General features: G+C 33.1%; 2 protein-coding genes across 2 annotated transcripts; one reads left to right on the top strand and one right to left on the bottom strand.

Annotated features, from left to right (window-relative positions):
- Positions 1 to 1422: 1422 nt before the first annotated feature.
- Positions 1423 to 2143, top strand: LOC148770750 (uncharacterized). Its single transcript, XM_088818038.1, has 2 exons — positions 1423 to 1427; positions 1651 to 2143. Exons 1-2 carry the CDS (start codon positions 1423 to 1425, stop codon positions 2141 to 2143), a joined length of 498 nt encoding a protein of 165 aa, XP_088674164.1.
- Positions 2144 to 23294: 21151 nt separating this feature from the next.
- Positions 23295 to 24503, bottom strand: LOC105956886 (F-box/kelch-repeat protein At3g06240). Its single transcript, XM_012980795.2, has one exon. It carries the CDS (start codon positions 24501 to 24503, stop codon positions 23295 to 23297), a length of 1209 nt encoding a protein of 402 aa, XP_012836249.2.
- Between the last annotated feature and the right edge of the window lie 1954 nt (positions 24504 to 26457).

Here is a 26457-nt window from a genome sequence, read left to right on the forward strand (position 1 = left end):
GAAAACCATACCTTTATCACTTAGTAATTTTAGACCCTTGATATTGAGATGCCCATAGCGTAAATGCCATAACCGTGAGTCATCTTTTCCGCCAGCAGCAAGAGCAAAATTTCCCATGCTTGAAACTTCAAGTGGAAACATTTTGTTCGGAGTCATCATGATATTAATCAATATTTGCCCCGATTGCTTGTGTTTAATGACACATGTATAGTCATCAAATAATAATGAATATCCACTAACCAATAATTGCCCAACACTAAGCAAATTGTATCCTAAATCAGGAATAAATTGAACATCATGGACGAGCTTTACGTTACCATTGGAGGTTTCGATGCCCACCGTTCCTTTTCCTTCAACTTGCACTTCTTGGCCGTTGCCAAGTTCAACCTTCATTCTTTGCGTCACGTCAAGCTCCGTAAACATTGATTTGGTGCCGGTCATATGATTCGAACAACCGCTGTCTACGAACCATATATTGCGCGACTGAGTATCAGCCGTGCAATGAGCCATAAAAAGCTTGCCTTTGTCTCCATTTTCTGCCGCAAAGTTGATTTGTTGGTCTTTGTACCAACAATCAGCTTGTACATGCCCAAACTTTTGGCAATAATGACATTGGACGTTGCTCTTGTTGTTCCTTAGTTCATTGGATTGTCGTTGCCCATCAAAACGACCTATGCCTCTTCCATTACCTCGACCACGACCACGGAAACCTCCTCTTCCACGACCCTTGTATGTCGAGTTTTCACTCCAGCCATTTCTTGCGGCTGGACCTTTCACTTGAAATGCCTTTTCTTCATTTTTTTCATGTGAACGGTTGATTCTAGCCTCATGTGCTTGCAATGAACCCGTTAGTTCATCAAATGAATAAATTGATAAATCTTTCGATTCTTCAATCGCAGTGACTACGTGGTCGAATTTTGGAGTCAAGCTTCTCAATACCTTTTCAACGATCGTTTGATCGACAATTTTCTCTCCGTAGGATCGCATTTGGCTGACTATTGTCGTTGCTCTAGACAAAAAATCAGCAACCGATTCTCCACTTTTCATGACCAATGTTTCAAAGTCGCGACGAAGTGATTGCAATCTCACAACGATCACCTTTGAGTCACCTTGGAACTCTTTTTGCAGAATAGACCAGGCATGCATTGACGTGGTTGCCGCTGCAATTCGCTAGAAGACGCTATCATGGACTGCTTGTTGGATTATCACCAATGCTTTTGAATCTTTCTTCTTGTTTTCCCTCAATCTGGTCGTCAGGGTCGGTAAACCCTTTTTCCACCAAGTCCCAAAGATCTTGAGATTTAAGTAGAGTCTTCAAACGGATACTCCAAAACTCGTAGCATTCCCCTTTGAATATGGGAATAAGCTTACGGCTAAAAATTTGAAGAACCGAAGGATACTGGAGGACTGCTGTTGCGTAACATGTGGTGAGAGGGAAGGAAGTGTTTTACACAATTTGTTCTATTGCTCTTTCACACGTCAAGTTTGGGCACTAAGTGACCTCCCTCGGGCGATCTATCATACATTGGAAATAGAAGTATATAAGTGGTTGTAAGGCGTTAGAAAGAAAGTTGATTCCAAAATGTTTGAAAAAATTGTCCTATTATGCTGGGTTATTTGATATGCTCGAAATAAATGAATCTTTAAAAGGAAGCAAACTGAAGCAGTAAAAATTGTAGCGTTCGCGGAGAAGTACTGGAAAGAACTTCATGCTGCCACATCCGTAGTGTTGCAGACCTATGTTCAAAGTGATAGAAACTCGGTGCGTTGGGAACCCCAGGAAAATGATGTGGTGAAAATCAACTTCGATGCAACAGTTAATTGTGTGGATGGAGTTTGTGGATTAGGAGCTATCGGTAGATCGAGTTCGGGTGTATACTTAGGGTGGTTAACCCTGTGTGTGACACAACCTCTAGATCCTACTTCGGCGGAAGCCAAAACTGTTTTTTTGGCGGTCCATTTAGCTCGCGAAAGGAATTTGTTGAAGATCATCATAGAGGGCGATTCTTCTGTGGTTATCTCTGCCATAAAGGGACCTTCTGATTCTCGAGCGGCATATGGAATTATCATAATGGATATTAAACGCATTAGCGAAGATTTTGAAGAATTTAGAGTCCAACATATACTCCGAGAAGGGAACTAGGTGGCTCATGAAGTAGCATCTCTGTCAAAACAGGGCCAGTGTCTTTTATTCGATCTTCCTCCACTAATACATTTTGTAATCTCTCTTGAAATGTGTTTGAGAATGAAAATTGATTTTGTTTCTAAAAAAAACAAAAAACCTTTTTGTTTAATTAATTAATTTAGTTAATATACAAACATACCATATAAATCTTCTAGATCTAAAGGTCATAGATTATGTTAGTTTCTTTGTGGCCCCGACTCTAGTTATACATGTTCTATTAATTCCTATTTTTTCCATTTTTACAAGAATTGTATATCTAGTAACAATTTCTCAGCTAAAATTTCACAACTATGCATTATATTGCACATTCGATAATTATTAATTGGATAATTATTAATTTAAATTTTATTTCATTTTTGCATGTTTGGAGAGTAATTAAAGGACATTTAGCGAATAAAAAATTTAACAAATTACTCAAATATTAAATATTATTGTATCATTTTCCTTATTTTAATTCTAATATTAGCTATTTTTTCTTCATAAATTAAGTTTGAGGCAAAGAAAATAAGTGCAAAAGGGATGGTTGAAATTGACGAAGACTTGAAAATTCAGCAATATAATAACTGGGTGTTTTTCTTCGTCGATAGATCTTTGAAGCAAAAACCCTAAATAAATGCAAAAGGTATTGTTAAAATTGACGAAAACTTGAAAAATCAACAGTATAATAATGAGCTTATGCATTTACTATCCCTGTGAAAATTGCAATTGCGTGATTCCCTCTTCATAAAAGAAATAGCAAATGCCACATGTCCACTAACTGCGCGATTCTCCTTAATAAAAGAAATAGCAAATACCACATGTCCAACGGTCGCCTGGAGTGCCAGGCATACGGCCAGCCCCCAGTACCCTGACGGAGTACGCTATGAATCAGTTCAGCAACTTGGACTTGCTCGACATTTCTTTACTGGACAGGTTCTATATCCCGATGGAGTTCAGTCCCACGAGCAATGGTTGTCGTAGCATGAGGTGCACGATCCTCATGAACGAACAGTGTCCGAATGAGCGGCAGGCCCCGGGAATGCAACAACTCGTGCACCGTCTTTCGCACTAATGAGTATTGCTGCACTAACGGCCAAAGAAGTTGTGGGCCCACGGGATATTCAAGGTATTTTAAGAAGATGTGCCCCGATGCTTATAGCTACACCCAGAATGGCCCGACGAGCACTTTCACTTGCCCGGGTGGTACCAACTACACGTTTGTCTTCTGCCCATGATCAATAACTACTACTATAGTTCATATATATATATATATATATATATATATATATATATATATATATATATATATATATATATATATATATATATATATATATATATATATATACTAGTAATTGTACCCGTGCGATGCACGGGACAACAAATTGCATGTTTTGATGTTGTAAGTATATACACAAACATTTGATGTATTCGTATGATGAAAATTTTTATTACAATCATTCATTAATAATTCATCAGTGGAACATAGTAAACTAAGTACTTACTACACAAAACAAAAAATAAAATATATATAAGCAAATTTTATCGACAACATATCATCGGAAAAGGCTATCTCTGCATCTTGCATCGTAACTAAGCCATTCTCCTAACCTTCCATATATTTGTGTCAAGATCAACTTCATGCTTCCCCGACATATCGATTGCATCGACGCTTAGAACTGAAATGATTTACACATAGTAAAATAAGACGTGGAAAATGTGACTACACTAAGAAGATAAGAGTTTCACGGAAGCACATAAAACCAATGACTGCAGGAACAAAAATGCCATGATTGCAAGTCCAACGATAGAAACTATTATGAAACACAAAAAAGTTTTGAAGTCAGTATTGCATCACTTACACCAATTGACTATCATCTCAATGTATTGCATTGAGTGTTCATACAACTGCATACATGATATACATAGTAATACACTTAGATACTTAATAACCACAATCAAGAGACATTATAGTTCTTACCAAACTTATGATTTGAAATACTAAAGCACATCCATTATGTTCACCTCAGATAAAGCCAAGATAGCAAGTTTTATATCTAACTGCAAGGAAACTGAAGATTAACAACAATAAAGTTAAAAACTATTATACCTTGCTTGATAATAGCAGTGGATTTCCATGATAGGGTCGTCAACAACTGATTTCCTATTATTTGCCACTGTAAATAGAAAGCAATACATTATTCATATGTTTTTTATATTAATTATTGAAGAAACTCCTGCCAGTTTACGAAACTTCCGGAAATTGCATCATAGCCACAACGGGGTCAATCTGTAATCATTGAGAAAAAACTCCTACCTGACTGAGAAACTTCCGAAAATTGCATTATTGCCACAATCTTTATCTATCATGCAGCTTAAAATTCTTAATTTTACGATGCTTCTCACCCTGTTTCATTTATTATTTATGAATCCACCGATTGAAGCATTATGAAAAGGAAAGTCTGTGCTGAAAATGAGAAAAACACATATGCAAATAAAATGTATAGAGAGAGTGAAAAAAAGTTGAAAGGGAGAATCCTTACCGTATCTTCTGGTTTCACTTTGCAAAATAGCTAAATATGAATGGGTTGAGAAGTTGAGAGGTCGGATATAAATATGAAGAGAAAATGTAAACGTGTTGAAGTGGGAGAGAGAAGTTGAAAGTGTTGGAAGTTTTTGGGAATCCAACAAAAAAGATTGAGATGGAAAATAAATAAATAAATACAAAAACTATGCTGGAGATAAAATAATATTAAAAATGTGATAAAATTCGAAAACAAATAAAAATAAAAAAAAATATGCTGGAGATAAAATAATACAAAAAATAATGCTGGAAATAAAACAAAAAAATTACAAAAAAACAAAAAAAAAAAGAGATTTTAATATTTAGAAGATTTAATTAGTTGTGCATTAGAGATTTTAGGGCTGAAAATTAGGAGCGAAAGTTACAAAAAACGAAAAAGAGATTTAATAATTAGAAGATTTAATTAATTACAAATATGCCATTAGGGTTTTTCTAGGGTTGTCCAACGTTTCTTTCTTTTATATATAAGATATATAGTCTAAATAAATTATGCAAGGACACTATATATAAATAATTTGTTTAAGAGACGATATATTGTTGTCGCTAAATGTAATGCAAGAGAAATATAGTTGGAACGTACCTTATATATATATATAGTGGGGCTTGTTTATAATAAAGTTGTTGAAGTACTCATTTCAAACTGTTGGAAATTTAGATATAATTTAGATATAATCAATTATGTTTGGGTAACTGATCTACCTTTTGTATTAGTAAAATGTAATATTGTATCAAATTAAAGTTGTTATTGAAGGGCTTTCCAATTGCTTAAAAATGTAATGTTCAAACTGTGTGTTGAGAATATTATTAAGTGAAATGAGATTATAATTTCATGTTCCAATATCAATTATCAAGCCATACCAACTTTTGCCTTAACAATTTGGGGGAGTTAGATACTACACCTAGTTATTTATATTAGGTGAATAAAATAACATATTTGATTAAATGTATAACTACCCACTAAGTATGTATAGACATGGATGTATGTGTAATTATGTGTGTGTTTGGGATCCAAGAAGCCTATTGCAGGCTTCGAACACAAATTTCACTCCGTATTGATGTGCGTACGGATATCTTGCAAACTCGGATGATCTGCCAAGAATTTCGTGATCAAAGTATTATCTACCTGACGATTTAATTGATTTAATTTTATGTTTGAATATGTCGACTTCACATGTTGACTTTCTTGTCAACAACAGTTATAATAGCCTTGTCCTTTTTTTTTTGACATTTTTACCCCTATGTTGATTATATATACTGTGTAAGGATTTAAAGCTTATATGTGCCTCATTTTTTCATTCGGTTGTATTCTTTTTCTTATTTTTCTTCTTAATTTCTCTATAATGTTGAACTCTAGGTGTCATCATGAGCCCAATTTCAAATGACAATCCTAAGCAAACCACATTAGTAACTGAATGTCTAATTTCTTTAGTTAAACCAAATACCTCAAAATAGGGCATCACATCAGCGTAAACATCTCTCTCAATCTAAGTTACCGAATATCTAGGTTCTTTAGTTAAACCAATTATCTCAAAATACGACATTAATCAGGTTAAACATCTCTTTCAATGTAAGCCAAACCCGCAACATATTCAAACTCCGTAAATATGCCTCCATAATGGATTTTAATTATAAAAAAATGATTTGCCATTATAACCTACAAACAAATTATGCTCAAGTTAGTAAAATATTAAAATAAGCTAACTGCATAAATAGTCATCCAAGGATTATATGCAAGATGAGTTATGTTTGAAAAAAATGAAGGAGATAGTAAATTTGTATTTTTTATTTTGGCTGAAATATTTCTAAGCACTAAAACTTCACACACACACACACACAAATATATATATATATATATATATATATATATATATATATATATATATATATATATATATATATATATATATATATATATATATATATATATATAATATAGGGTGGGGACTGCAAAAATATACAACAACGAGTAAAGCTAATCGACCAAGTAGTATCGGCTAATAAGATTTTCGGATGTAAATATTTAAAGTGACTCATGTCTTAAAATAATATGAATTGAATCCCCCTGTATTTAAAGAAATTAAGAGTAATGATATCAAATACTATATTCCAACATATTTTTGCACATCACATCACATCACATTATCATACTAAATATTTCAAATGTCTCTCTACATAATATCAACGAATTAATATTAAAGAATATCACATTCCTTTTATTTTGAATCATCATTTCTTGCTGAAAATGTTCGCTTAGAAAAATAAGAATGAATTTGCACGTATAATCACATAACATGCACGAGATTTGTACGCGATTTGCACTTGAATTCCGTTGGGACAATTGAAGACATTTTGAACGACGAAAACTAACCATATATATATATATATATATATATATATATATATATATATATATATATATATATATATATATATATATATATATATATATATATATATATATAGACACACACACACACACACACACACATAAACAATGGAGACACGAAGGCTCGGCTGCTTATGATGCCATATTAAAGACAAATAATAGGGACAAAGATAATCGTTCCATGATTTACATGGTCAAATTGAAGGCTCGGCTGCTTATGATGTGCTCAAGAACTTTGAGCAACGGTGGGAAAAAGTGACTGAATGCTATCCGGGAATAAGGTAATTCCTCTTAGTGACCAATTTAGTGATGCCGACGACAGGTGTCTCCTGGAAAGCGCCAGTCCCCATGACACATCTGGGGACTTGTCCGGTTATCACCACTAGCGGGATGCTGTCCGAGAGAGCGTCCGCCAGGCCGGACATAAAGTTTGTCGCTCCGGGGCCGGAGCTGGAAATGCACACACCGGGGGAACCCGAAACGCGCGCGTAGCCCTCGGCAGCAAAGATGCCGCCCTGCTCATGACGCGGTAGCACGTTGGTGATCAGACCCGACCGCGAAATTGATTGGTGTATCTCCATTGATGAGGCTCCTGGATATGCGAACACGGTTCTCACCCCCTCGCGCTCCAGCGCCTCCACTATCACTAAGAGGAATTACCTTATTCAGGATGTACCTCCCCCACGATTAATCTCTTCTTCAATCGTTGCGGGAGCGTTTTGAGCTATCCGTTTATTTCTCCTGGCTTGCCTAAACGTTCGCTCAATTTCGGGATCAAGAGGTAGTAGGTTCGTGCCGTGTCCTCTTCGCATAAAAAGTACCTAAAACAAAATAAAAATAAAATAAAATAATTAAATAAAATAAATAAAACGGATGAAGTAAGAAAAATTGCTCAAATTTAATATTAGGATAAATAAATAATTTAGCCGTATTCCCCGGCAACGGCGCCAAAAACTTGTTGGTGTGAAATACCTAACACGCAAGTGCACGTATCACAAACAAGTAGTAAAAGTGGACTCGTGAGAGTCGGATGTCGATCCCACAGGGAATACTCAAATTACCTAATCCTAAGTACCAAATTCTAACAATTATGATTTTTATCCAGCCTACGCAAGTTTGTCAATTTAAATCAATTAAACAATTAAACTAATTAAGAAAGCAAATAATCACGAGAAAATATCAATATAAAAACGGATCTAGGATTTTATCTCCCCCCTATGCGATAATTCATCACCCAATTAACTTCTATCATGCAAGTTACGATTCCCGATTATTAACCCGAGACACTCAATTACTCATAACCCGTTGTCGCTTGTATTATGGGTCTATTATTCATAAACGATTCACTATATGTCTATGCAAACCTATTATGAATAAAACATTAAATAACAAGTCTCGAAAACGGCTACCTAAGGTATTATCTGTATGTCTACGATAACACATGCAACTAACACACTCATCCGGTGAAAACTACTCGAAGGCTCTCCTATCCTTGTTCTAATTATTGAAACGATCTGTCAATCAATTCTAACAATAACATATAACAACATAAATTAGCTACATTCATGCGCTAAATAAGATCAAATAGAAGAAATATCAAAGAATTTAAACTTGCATAATATTAGAAAAATAGGTTCGAATCACCACATAGGGTTCCAACAAAATCCTAGAATAAAAACTTAGCTACTCATGTTCTCTACGAAAAGCATGATAAAAATACGAAAATTCATAAAAGTTATGAACAAAAGTAAAGGGAGAACTATGATGAAGAATCGTCAAGTCTTCGTCTTCGTTGCTCCGTTCTCTTGCTCCTAGAATGTGTGTAAAAAGATAGATTTCTTATTGTGTGCTTTTTGGCCTTTAAATATGGTGCAAAAATATAAGAGGGCGGTTTCCTTGTGTATTTAAACTTCCTTCACTGCGCCACCTCGTGAACCCGGACGCCCGTGCGAGAAATAGCCTTGAAATCCAGACGGCCGTCCGGTCTTTAATTCTTCAGCGTTTTGATTTTTTTACTTTTGGCCCACTTTTTCTCCGAATTTGCAGTTTTTACCCCATAAGTTGCCAATTCTTCGATTTGTACCTAAAATACAAATAATAACCATTTTAAGCACCAATTATCGTTAAAACACACCAAAAGCTCCAATTAAAAGGTGCAATTAAGTGTAAAAATATACACTTAACAACATGTATGTTTTAGATAATCACACGAAGAAACAATTAGATTGCTCTCTTTTAACAACAATAGTGGACTTAAGGTAAGTTGCTAATATAGGTTATTAGCAAGACATTTCAATAGTATTTGGCCTAAATTTCCATTTGAACCTAACTTTGGTGCTGTAATATGAACTCGACGAAAATATTTGTTAACTTTTTTGCCTAATAAATTTCTTTTAACTAACAACTTTTTGAGCTCTTTCTATTGCATCAATGTTACATAAATGTACCACAACTGTTGTTGTCATGTGCTAATAATTTAATCCCAATATAACTAGCTTGAAAGTTGCCAGCAAAATAAGGGCAACTGAGAGATTCGTTGTTTATATTATCATCCACATGTGGCCGGAGGGTAAACCTTATTCCCACTGTACAACGATTTCTTTATTGACAGGTATTTCAGTTTAGACAAAGAAGTGCATCTAGTGTCTGCTCATCAATATTTTAAATATAAAACATGCTTGGAGAACTAATTGATTCGTTACTTTTTTGCATTATGTTGAATCTTTTATTGTCAATGTTCTACGTGTACATTATTTTATGTAATTGTTCATTGTTGCAAAGTCAAACAATGCAAATGATGTATAATATTATTACTCACGAGCTCAAATCTATCAATCTCAAGAATTCACATCCAGCCGACTATCTGAATTTCTATTGTCTTGATAATCGAGAGGAAAGCCATAAAGAAGAAACGTCTAGCGTAAGTGTAAATAATGTAATTGTTCTTCAATTTGATGTATTATGTTTGCATAAGTATTTTGTATGTTCTGCTTCAACTGAAGTGACACCAAATACTTACACAAACACAGATCCCTTATGTTACATAGTGATATGTTTATCGATATAATTTTTTTTATTGAAAAATCAAAGGTGTTACCATTCATTCAACGAGAAATCGTCAAACATGTTTATACTATGGAACTAATATACATGTCTCCAATTTTTTTTTTTTGGTTCAAACATTTTTATCTGCTTTCAAGTTCAGGAATTTAAATTTTCAATAATATATATTTAAGCACAATTATAAAATAGCAAGATTCGACTTCACGATCAATTAGACGATTTATGTTATATATGCATTCCAAAAGAATGATAGTAGATGATGAGTATGTGATTATTGGTTCGGCCAACATCAATCAACGGTCCGTGGCGAGATATAAGGATACATAGGTTGTTATGGGAGCTTATCAGCCCCATTATACATGGACCAACGCGAAAAAACACCCACTTGGTCAAGTTAGTCTTTTCTTTCTTTTTATATTTATTGCTTTTATATCAAATATAAACGAAGATCCAAAATTTTGAAAAACAATATTGACAATTGTACGAAATTTATTCTTTTAAAAATAATATTGACAATTTTGAAATCTCATGTGCAACATCGGACTCTAACAATCCAGTTCTAGGGTGGAATATATCTTTGGTAGGGGAAGAAAACCCCTTCATTTACGAGATTACTTCCACAGAGCCTAGGAGCAGTTTATTGAGGATAGTTCATATTTCGACGAGCACATTCTAAATAAGTATTTGTAAATTAGTTCCGTCATCCACATGTTAGCCTTGATAGAACAATGTTCGTTAATTTTCATTTGCACGTCGAGAAGAGCTGTCGACCCATAATCATCTAGACCGTCAATCTCTTTGAACATTTGAACCTGTTCATTATCGTTCGCCAAAGTACTGAACAATATGCCCTTCTTTTTTAGCTCGTTAACATCCTCTGTATTCTCAATTAATGTTTTCATGAAAGTAATATACGATGCCACGGCATAGTCGGTATTGGATTCCGAGGACATTTTGAAGGCTATAGTGTTGGAGAAGAACACTTTTGAATTGCTAGTGACATGTAGAATAGGAAGACAAAGCTCCCCATATAAGAAGTTAGAATTAAACCTCATGTATTTTAAGCAATTAGAGCTCGAGCTGAAGTGGATGCCCTTTGCTTTAAGTTCAGTCACTGAATGCGTGGGCTACTTTGAATTTTAAAAGCAACTCTTCGACTATAGTTATTTTGTCGGTCGATATTTTGGGATCTACTATCAGCACCGATCTCTTTGAAAAGAGTAATGCGATGGGCTTCAATAAGGTACAAAGGTTCTTATCCTTCTTTCCATTGAACTACTGTGAGTCTATAGTCCGCAAAATTGCTATCACTCGAGAATGTGCATAGCAGTTCGTCCCCATCCTCAACTGTTAAGTTGATTATGAGCTTGATTATCCAAAACGGGATATGATTCTCCAACATTAAGAAATCACGAAGCATGGACACAACTGTTGTGCGTCCCAGCCGAAGAACTAATAAGTCGACCTCTTTTACATCGAACTTGATTATGTGCAAGACGCAGCAAGCGTCGAGAAGCATCATTTGAGCCAATGCATCATCATCATCATCAAACTCATGTGTCGAAATTCCACCGTAGAAGTATCTGACCTCATCAATCCGCTTGAGGATTTTGCGACGGAACAAATCTTTGTCATTTGAGTTCAACGTCAAATTAACGATCTTCTTCTTGAGTTATTCGGTCTCTTGGAACCCTGACGACCGGCCGTGGTGATATGGGCCGATGAAAAGAACCATGGGATCATAGATATGCATCTTGTTTTCTCGCACATGGTGTGGCACTCTGTGCAATATTGTTTGCATATTTAATACTTTATTGAGGATAGTCCATATTTCGACGAGCACATTCTAAAAATTAGAGCTGAGTTTTAGTGTATTCTTTGAGCTGAGAGAGAAGAGGGAACAACAAAAAATGAAACACGAGGATAGTAGATCTTGTTTAGATTTAGATCTTGCAAATTTAGTTACTCTTTAGCATGGTTATTAATAGGGGTGTGCACGGCTCGATTCAGTTCGATTTTTGGCTAAAATCGAACATGAACCGTGTAAGGCCCCGCAATTTAATAAGCATATTATATGAAATTATATTGAGTAAATCGATAATTTTCATTTCATGAATTAACTAGTAAATATTTATTGCATCCTAACTGTTTATGTGATCTATAATATTTGATTAAATGTGATTAACTCGATTTGATTGAATGATTTAGTAATTTTATTTATATGATTAAATGAAATATGTGCTTTAAATAAATAATTAATATATGCTAATAATGATATTAAATTTAGATTATATTGATTTGTCTCTCATGTACATGCTTAACTATACCAATAAGTGACACGTGCATTGCACGTGGTTTATAATTTTTGTTAATTATTTATATATTTATTAAAAATTTATTTTGTTAAAATTAAGCTATATTTAAAATAAATATTTAATAAATTAGTGATATGATTTAGTATGTTAATGGATTTTTATGAATAAGTTTATGACTAACCATTTTTATTATTCTAGTTCAAGGGTTATATCTCTTTCGTACCGTTAATGTCAGTACAATTACTGTGAACCACAACAATATTATTAATTTTTTGGATTTTTTTGATTTTGTTTGATTTGTTGAGGGATAATTACACTTTTCGTCCCTATACTTTGCCACTTACACGATTTTCGTCCCTAAACAAGATGAAGTTACAATTTTCGTCCCTAAACATGTCACTTTTACGATGTTTTTGTCCCTCCGTCCATTTGTCCAGTTAGTATGGACGGAAAATCGCACGTGCGCCGCACGTGACACACAAAAGCACCCCCCTCCCCCTCATAATGTTCAGATTTTTAGAATATTTCATAAATATCCAAATTCTCGGCAAAATCCTAAGCCCAAATTTTCGAAATCTCTTAATTCCTCATGAATTCATCATTGAAAGCACAATTAGAAAGTTGGCAATTCATATTTTGAAGCTTCTTCAGCGTAGGTAGCTAATTTCAGCACTTGCAGTCGCGGATTCGAAGTACATTTCATTCTCTCTTTATTTATGCTATATTTTTAATTTGGAATAAAAAATTAAGAATTTGTTGTTTCTAGCTATAATTCAAGATCTGCTGTTAGAAGTCAATTGTTTTATTGTAAATGTGGAGATGAGATGCCCTTCTCGACCTCATGAACTCCTAGTAATCTTGGAAGAAGATTTCGTTGCATGTGTAAATTGAAAGATTTTTGGGTCAAATCTGTAACTTTTGAGAAGTCAGTCCTAAATGTGTTTTCAAAACAGGTTTCCAGCATTTATTGAACAAAAATTTCTGATTTAAAGAAGTTTTGTAAGAAAAAGTGTTTTTTGAACTTCTAGTAGTCTTGCATGTGTAGATATAGAGATTTTGGGGTAAAATATGTAATTTTCGAAATTTATGCATACAGTAAATTTTTAACTTAGTTTTCTGCATTTATTAAAGTAAAAATTCAGATTGTTAGGGGTTTTTCATGAAAAGGTAGATTTTGAACTTCTAGTGTGATTGCATGTGTAAATCTTGAAACTTTTGGGTCAAAACTGCAATTTCCGAAAAATCTCTCATTTTTAAAGTTTGGATCTGTTTTCCAGCAAGTATTTAATGAAGAAAAAGTTGTCTTTACAAAGGTTTTCAAAGTAATTAAGGTTATATTAGAGGTTTTGATTTTTAAAAGAAAAAAGGGGTTTTCTAGTTTTTAATTTCAAGAAAATTCGAAACTTTGTGAAAATTTAAAATAATTTCAGAATCTGAAATTTGGATCAGTTAGGAGTTCTAGTATTTAATTTGGGAATTTTTGGAATTGGTTTGCTATTATTTCGAAATTTGGACAAATTACATGTCATTTATTATGTGTTGTGCTTTTATTGTCATGCCTTTGATTTACTCCCTCCTTCCCTTAATATTTGACACTTTTTCAATTTTTTCATATTTCAAATTATTTGTCATTTTACTATTCCAATGAATAATTAATTACATTTTTTTCAATTTTGCCCTTTTCTCACTCATAATTAATTGAAATAGTTATTTAAAAATCAATTAATGGCATGGGTATTTTAGTGATTTACTATACTTTTTGTTACTATCTATACATATTTATTAAGTTTCTTAATATGTGTGCAACTAACAAAAGTGACAACTATTGAGGGAAGGAGGGAGTAATAAGTATGAGTGATGAGATTTGGGATTTTGTACCTTAAAATGGCTGCATGGATGAGTTTATTACTGCTGGAATTTATTGGAATAGATTATTACGTAGAAGTGGTAATTAATTCATTAAATGAAAGGTGAAAAAAGGGGTGCTTGCTTTACAAGCATGGTTTCATATTAAATGGTGATGTTTTAATGTGTGGCTGCATGTGTGTGTGCTCAGAGTGTGTGTGTGTGTGTGTGTGTGTGTGTGTGTGTGTGTGTGTGTGTGTGTGTGACCGTGGGTGTGTGTTTGTGTGTGGATTTGGGGAATTTTGCCCAAAAGTACAATTATGTGGTAATTGTGATATTTGTGTGGTTTTGTGATACTTGATTGATATTTGTGATGTTTAAATGACTTTTACATAAATTGTAGTCATTCCATGACATGCATTTGCTTTTGACAAAATTGAAAGATTAATGGAATGTTTGGGTAATAAACGAATCGGATACGGTGGGCCGGTATCCAACTAGGGTTGAGAGGAGTGATACGAGTGATATGAGTGGGATCCATAGACGGGCTCGAAACGGTTTATTATCCGAATATAGAAATTAATCTTTCACGGATCCGATAAAAAAAAATGATTTTTACACGGATTGCATTCATGAGCATGTTTGTGACTTATATGCTTTAGTACTTTTTGACTCGATTCATGTTTGATGTTTGTATGACTCGGTGAAGGTGATCGGAATGTTATATATACTATATATATGTATAACCTATTTTCAACCCTCGGTATTTCCTCGAGTTTCTTATTGAGCTTAATAGCTCATATAGATATTTTCTAATTGCAGGTAGTGCTAGTGGTAAACCTCCCCCGGAATGGACCGAGTAGTGGATCGAAGTCTTGCCCGGAGTTTTTTGGAAGTTCGAACGAGGGTTCTATAAGTGTGGCTAAATACTATTTTGGTGATGTAATATAAAGTAACTTCCGTTTCGTTTACTATCGTACTCGTTTTTAAAGTACGGGACTTTAATCGGTAACGGATCCTATTTTGAACTCTATAATATATTGATCCGTTTATGTTTATGAATAGTTCGTATATTTCGTGCTTTAATCGTTTATCGCCAAAATATTTCTGAACTCTGATTGTAATTTCGAACCTATGTTTCATGATAGTGTAGCACTCGATTAAACTCCTTCAAAAAAAAAATATAAATATAATCGACTCAAGCTTTTCAAAACAATGTTGCGAAAATTACTAGAATTCTAAATATTCAAGTATGGTTTTGAAATCGCAAGTGTTGATTCTTCGTATTTTAAAAGTGATCCTATAAGTTGCTTCCGCTAAATAACTTAATTCCGATAAACCGGTTCGATTTGTCGCCTATAATAGAGGGGGTGCTACATTATTATTATTATTATTATTATTATTATTATTATTATTATTATTATTATTATTATTATTATGATTATTATTATTATTATTATTATTATTATTATTATTATTATTATTATTATTATTATTATTATTATTATTATTATTATTATTATTATTATTATTATTATCATTATTATTATTATTATTATTATTATTATTATTATTATTATTATTATTATCATCATCATCATCATCATCATCATCATCATCATCATCATCATCATCATCATCATCATCATCATCATCATCATCATCATCATCATTATCATCATTATCATTATCATCATTATCATTATTATTATCATTATTATTATTATCATTATCATTATTATCATTATTATTATTATTATTATTATTATTTTGAACCCGGTAAAAGGTTATGATATTTGATTGATTATACAGCTTAGATTCGTTCTTATAGAGACTCATATATCCAAAAGTGAATTTGGTGCCTTTGTTTCGGCAAAGAGAATTACTACGGACGAGCTAATAGATGAATGGTTTCCCGTGGTAGAAACAAATGAGATTTATACTGCAATAAGATTGCATATCACATTCATTCCATTTGTCGTAAATCCAAGCTATGCGAGTGGTATCGTGGAAAATTATGCAGTAAAGCGTAGTTATTTTTCATTGCGGCATGGAGGGAAATTAACTCTATATCAGGACGCACACGTGATTCATGGGAAGCTACCTGATATCAGGTTGGATGATGGGAGAAACTTTGAGCACCAAAAATGTTGGGAGGATATATGCCATGCAATATCAGAGGCACAAAATTTGGTATATATTGCAGGGCGATCGATTTATCATAAGATAATGTATGTGAGAGAGCCAAGTAAACGGTTGCCGAATGGTAGGGACTTGAGTTTGCGGGAGCTGTTCAAAAGTACAAGTCTCAACAAGGGGTCACAATAGTGCTACTCATTTGGGATGATAAGACTTCACACCATGATGGATTTTAATTATAAAAAAATGATCTGTCATTATAACCTACAAAAAAAAATGCTCAAGGTAATAAAATATTAAAATAAATTAAACAATTGCATAAATAGTCATCCAAGGATTGTTTGCAAGATGAGTTATGCTTGAAAAAATGGAAGGAGATAGTGAATTTGTATTTTTTATTTTGGCTGAAATATTTCTAAGTACTAAAATTCACACACACACACACATACATAACAAGATGTTCGGATGTAAATATTTAAAGTGACTCATGGCATCAAAAAATATGTATTAAATTCCACTCTATTTAAAAAAAATTACGAGCAATTATATATAATACTCTATTCCAACATATTTATTACTTTACACAATATTTTTGCACATCACATCGCATCACATTATCATACTAAATATTTCAAATGTCTCTCTACATAATATAAACGAATTAATGAATCATTATTTCTTGCTGAAAATGTTCCCTTAGAAAAATAAGAACGAATTTGCACATATAATCACATAACATACACAAGATTTATACGCGATTTGCACTAGATTTGCACGTGAATTTGGTTGGGACAATTGAAGACCTTTTGAACGACAAGCGGGTTTGGGTTCAAAAATAACCCCATATATATATATATATATATATATATATATATATATATATATATATATGTATATATATATATATATATATATATATATATATATATATATAACAATGGAGACACGAAAGTTCGGCTACTTACGATGCCAAATTAATTAAAGACAAACAATAGATAGCATCTGTAACAACAAATTCTTATCTGCGATTTAGACAAACAAGAAAAACTTGCACAAAGATAATTTATTGAATTAAAATAAAATATTGCGGGTTACAAACTCTAATTTAATCCTCTGATTCTTCTCTCAAGAACAATATGTGTTTGACTTTGAATTTCGGAGACGGGTCGTTGACTTGATCTTCTCCGGATTTGATTTGGATTTGAATAACGTCTTCCGAGGGTCTTGCGACTTGAATCTCGGATCGAAACGCTGAACTTTGATGGGTTTTGACTTGAAGATCTTGAAGTTCTTGGTGGATTTGACCCTTCAATCTTCCTTCGATCTTGATTTGTTGAAGAACGCCCTCGATTTGATGAAGAACGCCTTGAATTTGATGAAGAACTACTTGAATATTGTAGAGAGAATTTTCTCCTACGGTTTTTCTTCTTCTTGAGTTGTCTTCTGAATTGTGTAGAGAAGGTCCCTATTTATAGTGGTAGAATAAGAGTCCTACTTAAAGTCTACTTGATGACGTGGCGCGATTTGATTGGCTCTCTTTAAATTGATATTTATCTCTTATAACTTGGAGAGAAGAAATAATCCTATTGGCCAATAATTAATTGATAATTATCTCCATAACTTATTTTGTAAGATAAATTATAATTTAATTTAGACACAATTTAATTGGCTAATTTAATTAACCAATTAATTAATTTTATGCGTCTACAGCATCTATAAAACCTTATTAAACAAAAAAAGTGTAGAATATAATCTATACTTAGGATAAGGGTCACAAGTTGGTCCTTGTATGTGTCACACAAGACAAAGACAACCGTGCCACGACTTACATTGCCGAATTGAAGGTTCGGCTGCTTACGATGTGCTCAGGAATTTTGGGCAATGGTGGAAGAAAGTCACTGACTGAGCTTACAAGACTTTGCAAATAAATACTAAGTTGGCATGATTATAATTTAGTTGATGTCGAACACATTTCACAAATAGCTAGTTATTCCGGTACTATTTCGAATGACCACCAATTATCGTGGATCTCTAAGGAAGATGATCCTAAAAACTGGCATATTCAGGTAATGCACGGTTTACTACCGTATAAAAATTCTCTATTCAAAACTAGGTGATTTAAATATGATCTTGTGTCTTACATTGATTTGAACAGATTTTTCGATCTGCGGATTCAAAATCGATGGAAGGGTTCCCAAAAAATGTCCTTGCAGCAAAGGAACAGGTAAATATGAGTCTTCAAATTTATCAATTTCTACACTTGTTTAACTTCTCTGTAGTCTTTTACAAATAAATTTATAAATATTTTATTTATCGTAGAACCTTTTGTTTGAAAAAAATAGGCAACAGATAGGAGCATTAAAATAGCGTACATCCAGGCAATAAGATACGATCAACGCTTCATATTTATTGAGAATCAGTATTTTATTCAATCATCTTTTGTACATCTCATAATAAAGCAGGTAGAGTGCCTCTAAAAATATTTATCTTTTGCGGATTATACAAATATTTATCTTTCGTTTTGAAGATTACAGCTGAGCTTCGGTCTATTCTTTGAGCTGAGAGAGAAGAGGGAAACAACAAAAAATTGAAACACGAGGATAGTAGATTTTGTTCAGATTTAGATCTTGCAAATTTAGTTACTCTAGAGCATGGTTATTAATAAGGGTGTGCATGGCTTGGTTCGGTTCGGTTCGGTTCGGTTCGGTTTATGGCTAAAATCGAACATGAACCGTGTAACGCACCGCAATTTCATAAGCATATCATATGAACTTATATTGAGTAAATCGATAATTTCCATTTCATGAATTAACTACTAACTGTTTATTGCATCCTAACTATTTATGTGATCTATAATATTTGGTTAAATGTGATCGACTCGATTTGATTGAATGATTAAGTAATTTTATTTATGTGATTAAATGAATTATGTGTTTTAAATGAATAATTAATCTATGCTAAAAATGATTTTAAATTTAGATTATATTAATTTTTCTCTTATGTACATGCTTAATTATAATTTAAATGGTCTCATAGGAGTTATGATCTGGTTATTAATCTATGCAATTTATCTCTAATTGTTTTATAATTTATGGCAAATGGCAAAGAGGGACATGACAAGGGAGTTAAATGTACATTGGTCCAGACCAATGTTTTGAAAACCAGATCAGAGATCAAACCGGACAAATAACTAGGTCACGGTTGGACCGATTCAACCTCGGTTCAACCGTGTTTTTGAATTTTTATTTTTTATCTTTAATTATTATATAATTTTAAAATAATTGTACTTTATACTCATCATTAAATATCAACCGGAAGACTTTAATTAAATTCCTTGAAAATAAAGAAACTAAAATAAAATTTATAAAAAAAATAACTAATTTTCATTTAAGCACATACCCACAAAATCTCAACCAGTATATATATAGAAAGACAATCCATGGGGTTTCCAACCCTAGGGCAATTTTTGTAATATTTTGATAGTCCAAAAGCTTATACGTATTTTCGGATGTGAGGCGAATCGTCGCTTCTTTTCAAAACTTTTACGGAACTGCTTATTTCTTGCGTAACTCTTCTTCTCTCGCAAAAGACAGTTCAATTCTTCCTTCTGCAACCGTTTGATTTGTTTTTTCGCTTCCAATTTTACTTTCAATTGCTTCGCTTCTGAAATCAAATTGGGAAATTTTTGAATGTGGGATATTGAAGAAAAAAAGATACGTTTTCGGGGGGTTCAATGAAGGCGGTGGTGTTGTTTGGATTGATGTGGTCGTGCCATTACGTTAATTTTCCGAATTGATTTTAGCCCTACGGCAATTTTTAGAAATAAAAGTTCTCATATTGTACGCCATTACGTCAATATTATTGTGGTTGTGTTATCAATTTCACCTTATTTTAGTGGGAATTCTTGATAATTGTTCTTAAAGTTTAAGGCATCTTGATTTTAGGACTTAACTATTGTATTATTCCAAAACATACTGTTCACTTCACGACTCAGTTAGAGTGCAAAATTTGCCAATTCAAAGTAGCAAACTTGAAAATAAAAATGAATTATTTAGATGTCATAGCAAGTTATGATGGTTTATTTATAACACTTTACAACAATTTAATCTTAAAGAATCCCGTGCATCGCACCGGTGAAAAACTAATTGCAGCAATAATATTCCGGTCGAAGACAGCAAAATTGCAGGCCAGGACGATAAAATTAATTAATAAAGTAAAATTATTGTCTCAGACAGCTAAAATCACTGTTTCCGACATTTAAATAATTGTTGGAGATAGTAATTTAGCAGTCAAGACAGTAATATTAATTAAAATAATATTTTAAAGAAAAAAAAATCAAAAAAAAAAAATCAATGCCGTAGACAGTAATATTACCGTCTCAGATATTTAAATTACTGTCTCCGGTAGTAATTTAGCAGCAAAGACAATAATATTAATTAAAACTATTTTTTTTAAGAAAAAAATAAATTTCAAAAATAAAAAAAAAAGCCAACGCCGGAGACCAGTGGTCAATGGCGGTTGACCTGCCGTAAAAAAATAAATAAGGTTTTCAAAAAAAAAAAAAAAAGTTAACGCCGGAGTCCGCGGTCAACGACGGCTAACCAGCGGTCAAAATTGGAATAATGGTTAAAATTGGTTAATTAGTGAACTTGGGCTAAATTATGGTGCAAATCATGAAATTGAAGTTGAATTGGATGTAATTTTAGTATGTATAAAAGGGTTTACGTGATTTACAAATAAGTTTGAATGTGTTGAAATTATTTAGAATGCAAAAGAAGTTAAATGTCATTTTTGTAATTAAGTGCGAAGGGCCGTATTCTAAATTAAAAAATAAAAATCTTAATTTAAATAAACTTATAAAGTAATTTAAATTATCTAATTTAAATAAACCGAATACCAAATCGAATTTAAATAAACTTATAAAGTATTTTGAGAAAAATATTTATAAAATAAATCATCTAAAATCTTTAGCAATCTCTTTTTGTTTCTTTGCCAAGTAACTCATTTTCCATAAATCGATTTATGTTACTCTTTTTTTTTTTAGTTATCCATAAATTAATGTTCTAATATAAAACAATTCAATAATATATCTAATGAATAATTCCAACTACTCCCTATCAAATTTTTTTACCTGTTTATGTTTGTGATTATTCTCTCCCTCAAGACTTTGAGACAAGCAAAATTAAACTTGTTCATCGGAGAAACTACGGTAAAAACTTGATAAATTAATATTCGATAAATTAATAATTTCTTCGGTCCCAACTCGGTTAAAATCAAGGATAAATGGCAAAAAAAGACATAACAAGGGATTTAAATGCACATTGGTCAAAAAGAAAAAAAACAGTCTTTCAAACAAACTCATCCTCATAATATATTTTTTATCAGTTTCATCCATTATACTCTAAGTTCCTTAATATTACACATGACCCCGGATTTAAACAAATATATCACATTAACCCCCATTTTAATAATTATTTGAATTTTTTTTTTTTTTCAGAATTTTTTTTTTTTTCTGAACTTTTTTTTTTCGGCCAAATTCCGGCGTTGACTTTTTTTTTATTTTTGAATTTTTTTTCTCTGATTTTTTTCCGGCCGGTCAACCGCCGTTGACCGCGGGTCTCCGAAGGTGACTCTTTTTCATTTTTTTTGAAATTTTTTTTTTCTGAGAAAAAAATATTTATATTAATATTACTCTCTTGGCTGCTAAATTACAGTCTCTGACAGTAATATTACTGTTTGGGACAGTAATATTACTGTTTGGGACAGTAATATTATGAATATTAATTTCCCGAACAGTAATATTACTAATATTATTGTCCCAAACAGTAATATTATTGCATAAGGCAGTAATATTACGGTGGAAGACAGTAAAAATGCAGGCCAAGACGATAAAATTAATTAATACAGTAATATTACTGTCTCGGACAATTAAATTACTGTTGGAGACAGTAATTTAGCAGCCAAGACAGTAATATTAATTAAAAATATTTTTTTTAAGAAAAAAAATTAAAAAGAAAGTCAATTAACATTTAAATTACTGTCTCAAACAGTTAAATGACTATTGGAGACAGTAATATAGCAGGCAATATAGGAATATTAATTAAAATATTTTTTAAGAAAAAAGTAAGTCAATTAACAGTTAAATTACTATCTCCGACAGCTAAATAACTGCTGGAGACAATAATTTAGCAGCCAAGACAGTAATATTAATTAAAATATTTTTTTAAGAAAAAAAAAAGTTAACAAACAGTTAAATTACTGTTTCCGACAGTTAAATAACTGCTGGAGACACTAATTTAGCAGCCAAGACAGTAATATTAATTAAAATATTACTTTTAAGAAAAAAAAAAAAAAATCAAAGCCAGCGACCCGGCAGTCACGGCGATTGACCTACCGGAAAAAAAATCCATTAAAACAACGTTTTCAAAAAAGAAAAAAGAAAAGGTCAACGCCGGAGGCCGGTGCCCGGCTGACCGGCGGTCTCCGGTGGTGGCGGGTAAAATTGAAATTATGTCAAAATTGGTTTGTTGGTTAAATTGGGCTAAATTGGGGTATAAATCATGAAATTGGAGTTAATTGAGTTTCAAGGTATTGGGGGTAATTTTGGTATATATAAAAGTTTTTTCCTTATTTGCAAATAAGTTTGAATGAGCTAGAAATATTTGAAAGACAAAAAAATCGGATGTCCCTTTTTTAATTAAGTGCCCTTGTCATGGCCTTTTAGAGATTAACCCTAAAATCAATAGTACCGCTAAATTAATATAATGTTGCTAATCCAAACTGTATTAGTTTAGATGTTTAAAGTAGACTCCCCTTATACTCAAGAACTTTGACGAGATCGCGACAGTTGAGGTGGTAATCGTTTCCCTCCATGTCGTAAATTCTCATTACATGTTGAGTCGAATAATCGTAGAAAACGAGCTTAGTTTCCCCCCTCACAACAATTACACGGCTTCTCCACAAAGCCCCGACCGGCTTCGTCACACCTAAAAAGGGTCCGACACGCGTCAACCGAGACCAGTGCTTTAAACCATTCAACTCCCATCTATCGAACAAATAATTTTCTCCCGTAACCCGTTTTCGTGGGTACGCGAATAGGACAAGCGAGGTACTGCCCTTTGCAAAAATCTTCACCTTATGTTTAAAGTGATCGTACTCGATTGGGATCGGGGTCCTCACAAAGACCTCTTTCTGCATGTCGAAAGATAGTACGACACTTTGATTGTTATCGATCCAATGAGAAAACGAACCATCCTCGTACGACCCAATTGCGTCCCAGATAAAAGTGTCCGATGTAGCAGCATCGTCGTGGTCGAGTACATGTCTCCATGTCTTGTTGGTTGGGGAGTAGATATCCACACGGATTCCTTTCTCGATATGCGTATCCTTGTACCAAAACAAATAAGACAAAGTTTGTACTAGTTTTATTTCTTTGGTGACGGAATCTAGACCGAACCCCATGCTTCGTGTGACGTATGTGCTGAAACGGAGTTCTTTCTCGGTAATGGGGCAGATCGGGAGAGTCTCGGTTGTACGGAGATTAGGGTCGCAGAGGGCGATTCCCCCCATCCCGGCCATCCCGGCAATCCCGTAGAAGCAGATGAGACCGTTAAACGGGCCGATGATTTTGTCTTTGATCCTCGTCGTCTTCTCCAACATCGTTGGTAATTCGATAAATTTTTCGTCCGCACGGCCGCCACCGCCGCCACCAACGACTACGGTTGTCAATTCCGACGACGACGATGTGCCGAACGTGGTGAACGATAGTTTCCACTTTCGGGTGGTTTGGTCGAAGGCGAGTAGAACGAAGTTGTTGCTATTGCCGTAGTTGTTGAGGTGTGATTCGGCGAAACTCGGGGAAGAGATTAAAGTGTTCCATGATTTGGATACGGCCTTGAATCGGAACAGAGAATGCACGGGGAGTCGTGATAGTATTTCTTCAACAATTTCTTCCGAAAAGTACACCGTCGATTCATTACCTAGTTTTATCTGTTTATTATTTCCCATCGATTCTCTTTTTTATCAGTTGATAGAGAGAGAAACCGAGAGAGAGAGAGTAGGGATCACACAAATAATTCTATGCCCCTCTCTCTCTCTATATATATAATATATATATATATATATATAGATAGGACTTGTTGTTCTTGTTGAACTCTTCCCAAAAGTTTTCTAGAGAGATACTTGTTTCCTTATGCGAGTGGAGGTATAATCTTTTTGCATGAATAGACCTAAATATTCTTTACATAAATTTCAAAAATTATAGATTCACCTCAAATAAAGTTTCCAAATTTACAACTCAGTTCCTGATACTTTCAATTAAGCCCCCTCTCCAATAATATTATTTTTCAGAATTATATTTAGGAAAAATGGCAAATAGACCCATGACAAGGACATTTAATTCAAAAAGGGACATCCAATTTTTTTGTCTTGCAAATATTTCCTGCTCATTCAAACTTATTTGGAAATAAGGAAAACCGTTTTATTTATACCAAAATTACCTCCAATTTATTGAAACTCAATTCAACTCCAATTTCGCAATTTACACCCCAATTTCACCAATTAACCAATTTTGACCATAATTTTAATTTTGACCCCAATTTTGACCCACCACCACCGCAGATCGCCGGTCAGTCGTCGTTGACCGCCGGTCTCCGGCGTTGACTTTTTTTTTTTTTTTAAACTTGTTTTTTCTGAATTTTTTTTCGGTAGGTCAACAGCCGTTGACCGCCAGGTCTCCGGCGTTGACTTTTTATTTTATTTTGTTTTTTATTAAAAAAATATTTTAATTAATATTACTGTCTTGGCTGCTAAATTACTGTCTCCAGCAGTTATTTAACTGACGGAGACAGTAATTACCTGTTAATTGACTTTTTTTTTTTTCTTAAAAAAATATTTTAATTAATATTACTGCCTTGGCTGCTAAATTACTGTCTCCAGCAGTTATTTAACTGTGGAGATAGTAATTTAACTGTTAATTGGCTTTTTTTTCATAAAAAATATTTTAATTAATATTACTGTCTTGGCTGCTAAATTACTGTCTCCATCAGTTATTTAACTGTCGGTGATAGTAATTTAAATGATAATTGACTTTTTTTTTCTAATTTTTTTTTAATTAATATTACTGTCTTAGCTGCTAAATTATTGTCTCCAACAGTAATTTAACTGTCTGCGACAGTAATATTACTGTATTAATTAATTTTATCATCTTGGCTTGCATTTTTGCTTTCTTTGACTGTAATATTACTGTCTTTGATCGTAATATTACTGTCTTATGCAATAATATTACTGGTTGGGACAGTAACATTAGTAATACTACTGTTCGGAAAATAATATTCATAATATTATTGTCCCAAACAGTAATATTACTGTTTGAGACAGTAATTTAGCAGCCAAGACAGTAATATTAATTAAAATAATTTTTTCTAAGAAAAAAAATCGATAAAAAAAGTCAACGCCGGAGACCGGCCAGGAAAAAAATTTCTAAAGATAAAAAAAGTCAACGCCGGAATCCGGTCGAAAAAAAAATCAGAAAACAAATTATTTTCTGAAATCCGGAGTCAATGTGTAATATTTGTTTAAATCCGGAGTCAATGTGTAATATTAAGGAAGTTAGAGCATAATGGGTGGAATTGACAAAAAATATATTATGGAGGATATTTTTTAGTAAAGACATAGGAATGGGTTTACCTTTGCCGGAAAGTACGTCATCGTCGTACATAAATTTCAAAAATTATACATTCACCCCAAATGAAGTTTCCAAAATTTACAATTCAGTCCCTAATACTTTCAATTAAGCCCTCTCTCCAATAATATTATTTTTCAAAAATATATTTAATGCCACGTTATCTTTAAATTACTCACCCGTGCTAATGATCTTTCCTCTATTCCCGGAATATATAGAGTTATATATCCTTATATATACTCCATTGGCGAAAAATAAAAATTGATTGCTTTTGCCTCA

Source organism: Erythranthe guttata, chromosome 5 (genome assembly GCF_056151865.1).
Source record: "Erythranthe guttata isolate IM_541 chromosome 5, IM_541, whole genome shotgun sequence".
Lineage (NCBI taxonomy): Eukaryota > Viridiplantae > Streptophyta > Magnoliopsida > Lamiales > Phrymaceae > Erythranthe > Erythranthe guttata.

What these genes read in the sequence shown, in the direction of transcription:
- LOC105956886 (XM_012980795.2), bottom strand. Translation starts at nt 24,503, where the DNA reads ATGGGAAATAATAAACAGATAAAACTAGGTAATGAATCGACGGTGTAC.